The sequence below is a fragment of the Octopus bimaculoides genome, chromosome 26 (assembly GCF_001194135.2).
Source record: "Octopus bimaculoides isolate UCB-OBI-ISO-001 chromosome 26, ASM119413v2, whole genome shotgun sequence".
NCBI classification, from domain to species: Eukaryota; Metazoa; Mollusca; class Cephalopoda; order Octopoda; family Octopodidae; genus Octopus; species Octopus bimaculoides.
In genome coordinates this window covers 11183205-11185592 of record NC_069006.1, presented here as the reverse complement: position 1 = coordinate 11185592, position 2388 = coordinate 11183205, and the positions used below count along the sequence as shown (strand labels likewise).

At 39.4% G+C, this 2388-nt stretch overlaps 1 protein-coding gene across 1 annotated transcript in view; it reads left to right on the top strand.

Moving 5' to 3' along the window:
• The window catches only part of LOC106874850 (N-alpha-acetyltransferase 38, NatC auxiliary subunit), an 11373-nt gene extending 9692 nt beyond the window's left edge, over positions 1-1681 (top strand). Inside the window, exon 4 of the mRNA XM_014922739.2 lies at positions 1518-1681. Within this exon, the coding sequence (XP_014778225.1) occupies positions 1518-1630 (113 nt within the window). The 3' untranslated portion in view covers positions 1631-1681. The remainder of the gene's footprint in view (positions 1-1517) is intronic.
• The last annotated feature ends 707 nt before the right edge of the window (positions 1682-2388 follow it).

Here is a 2388-nt window from a genome sequence, read left to right as displayed (position 1 = left end):
ATATATATATATATATATATATATATATATACACACACACAGACATGTGTGCATTTGTGTGTCTGTTTGTCTCCTCCACCATTGCTTGACAACCAATGTTGGTGTGTTTACATCTCTGTGACTTAGTGGTTTGGCAAAAGAGACTGATGGAATAAGTACCAAGTGTCGATTTGTTTGACTAAAGGCAGTGCTCCAGCATGGCTGCAGTCAAATGATTGAAACAAGTAGAAGAATTAAAGAATATACATACACACATATATATATATAGATATAATTCTTAGACAAGAATGTTGACAGTGACTTCGAAGTTTTGGCCAGCTGAGCCATTGTCTGTCAACAATATTCTTGTTTAACAATAATGAATTTGTACTCTACAGAAGTAACCTATCAGATTAATGTAAAATTGCATGAGTATGACCCCTGAAGGGGCAACTTTATGCCAAGAAGTGAGTAAAATTAATGAATACAAAAACAAGCATTAACTCTCTCTCTCTCTCTCTCTCTCTCTATATATATATATATATATATATATATATATATATACACACACACACATATACTATACACAATGTCTGATCAGTAAGTATCTGGACTGTTGCCATAGTAACGAAGCTAAAGCAATCAGAGTGAAGGCGTTTCGCACAGATTGACCCTGGGTACTGCTGTGCATGTGCACTAAGTTTTAGCATTCTAGCTCACTTCTGCTGTTTACAGCAGTGCTTGGAAGGAAGGTGTGTAGCGTGTAATCGTTGCATTGACCATGACAAAGAAAGTTGTTATGGCGATACCTGATCAGAGGCCTAGGCAAAGTGGCAGAAAGTGTATGGAGAGGAGTGTATGAGCCGCACCCAAGTGTACGAGTGGTTCAGATGTTTCCAAGATGTTCGAAAAAATGTTGATCATGATGAATGTTCTGGGAGACCTGAACCAGCAAAACTGAGAAAAACATCACAGATGTGTGTGTAACTGTGAGGGGAAATCATTGAATCACCATCCCTGAGTTATCAAAGGATGCGCAGATTAGTTACGGTTCAATTCAGTCCATTATTACTGAAGATTTGGGTATGAGATGCGTGTCTGCCAAATTTGTGCCAAAACTGCTTTCAGTAGACCAAAATGACACTCGGGTTTCAGTTGCACAAGATCTCCTTGATTGTGTTGAGAACAATGGAGACTTTTTTGAAACTTTGCATAAACCTTTGAGCAGGTATCACCAATCTTTTGGCAAAATTTGATGCAGATTCTCTGCTCAACTTTCTCTGTCAAGGTCAATGTGATGATCACATGCTACACGCTTTCCTACCAAGCATTGCTGTAAACAGCAGAAGCGGTTTGGAACGTTAAAACTTAGTGTGCATTCACAGCAGTGTTCAAGGTTAATCTCTGCCAAGTGGCTTCACTCTGCATGCTTTAGCTTCATTACTATGGCAACAGTTCAGATACTTATTGATCAGACCCCTCCCCACACTCACACTGTATATTTATTTGTTTATTTACTTTTTCTTTTAATTTATCAGATGCTGAAGAGCCAGAAGAGCCCCGGATCCTTGGCCTTGCTATGGTTCCCGGTCACCATATTGTTAGCTTACATGTTGATGATTGCAAAGCCCTTACCCCTGAAGTCATGTGATCCCTACACCTTCCAATAATAATATTTATTAATAAAACACCTTTTCTTTTTTGCTTTCGTTGTTGTATATTTTATAAACTTGTCGTTTGTCTTTATTTTTTATTTATTTTCTCCTCTGTTGTTTGATGTTTCTGAAAGAAAGGGGCCTTCATCATCATCACTATTGTCATTGTTTTCCCATCCACTTTTCCATGCTTGCATGGGTTGGAAGGAATATATCGAGGCAGATTTTATATGGCCGGACATCCTTTTTATGTCACCCAGCTGACTCTTGCTTCTTCTGGCCAGATATGCTTTTGTAGATTTTTGGAAATGAAAGTCACCAACACTTATTTACAACCATCATGCAATATCAAGAGAAACTGACACAAACACACAAACAATCACACACCTCCTCCTCATCAGCATCACTCGACATCCATGTTTTATGCTGTCATGGCTTGAATGGTCTGACAGGATTCAAGGGGTCTAAGGAATGGATCATGCTTTGACATGTTTTCTATAGCTGGATGCCCTTCCTAATGCACTGGGTACCTTCCTAATGTACCCAGTAATGGATGCCCTTTATAGAGTGTTCTGGGTACCTTCCTAATGTACCCAGTACTGGATGCCCTTCCTAATGCACCCAGTACTAGATGCCCTTCCTAATGTACCCAGTAATGGATGTCCTTTATAGAATGTTCTGGGTGCTTTTCTAATGTACCCAGTACTGGATGCCCTTCCTAATGTACTGGGTACCTTCCTAATGTACCCAGTAC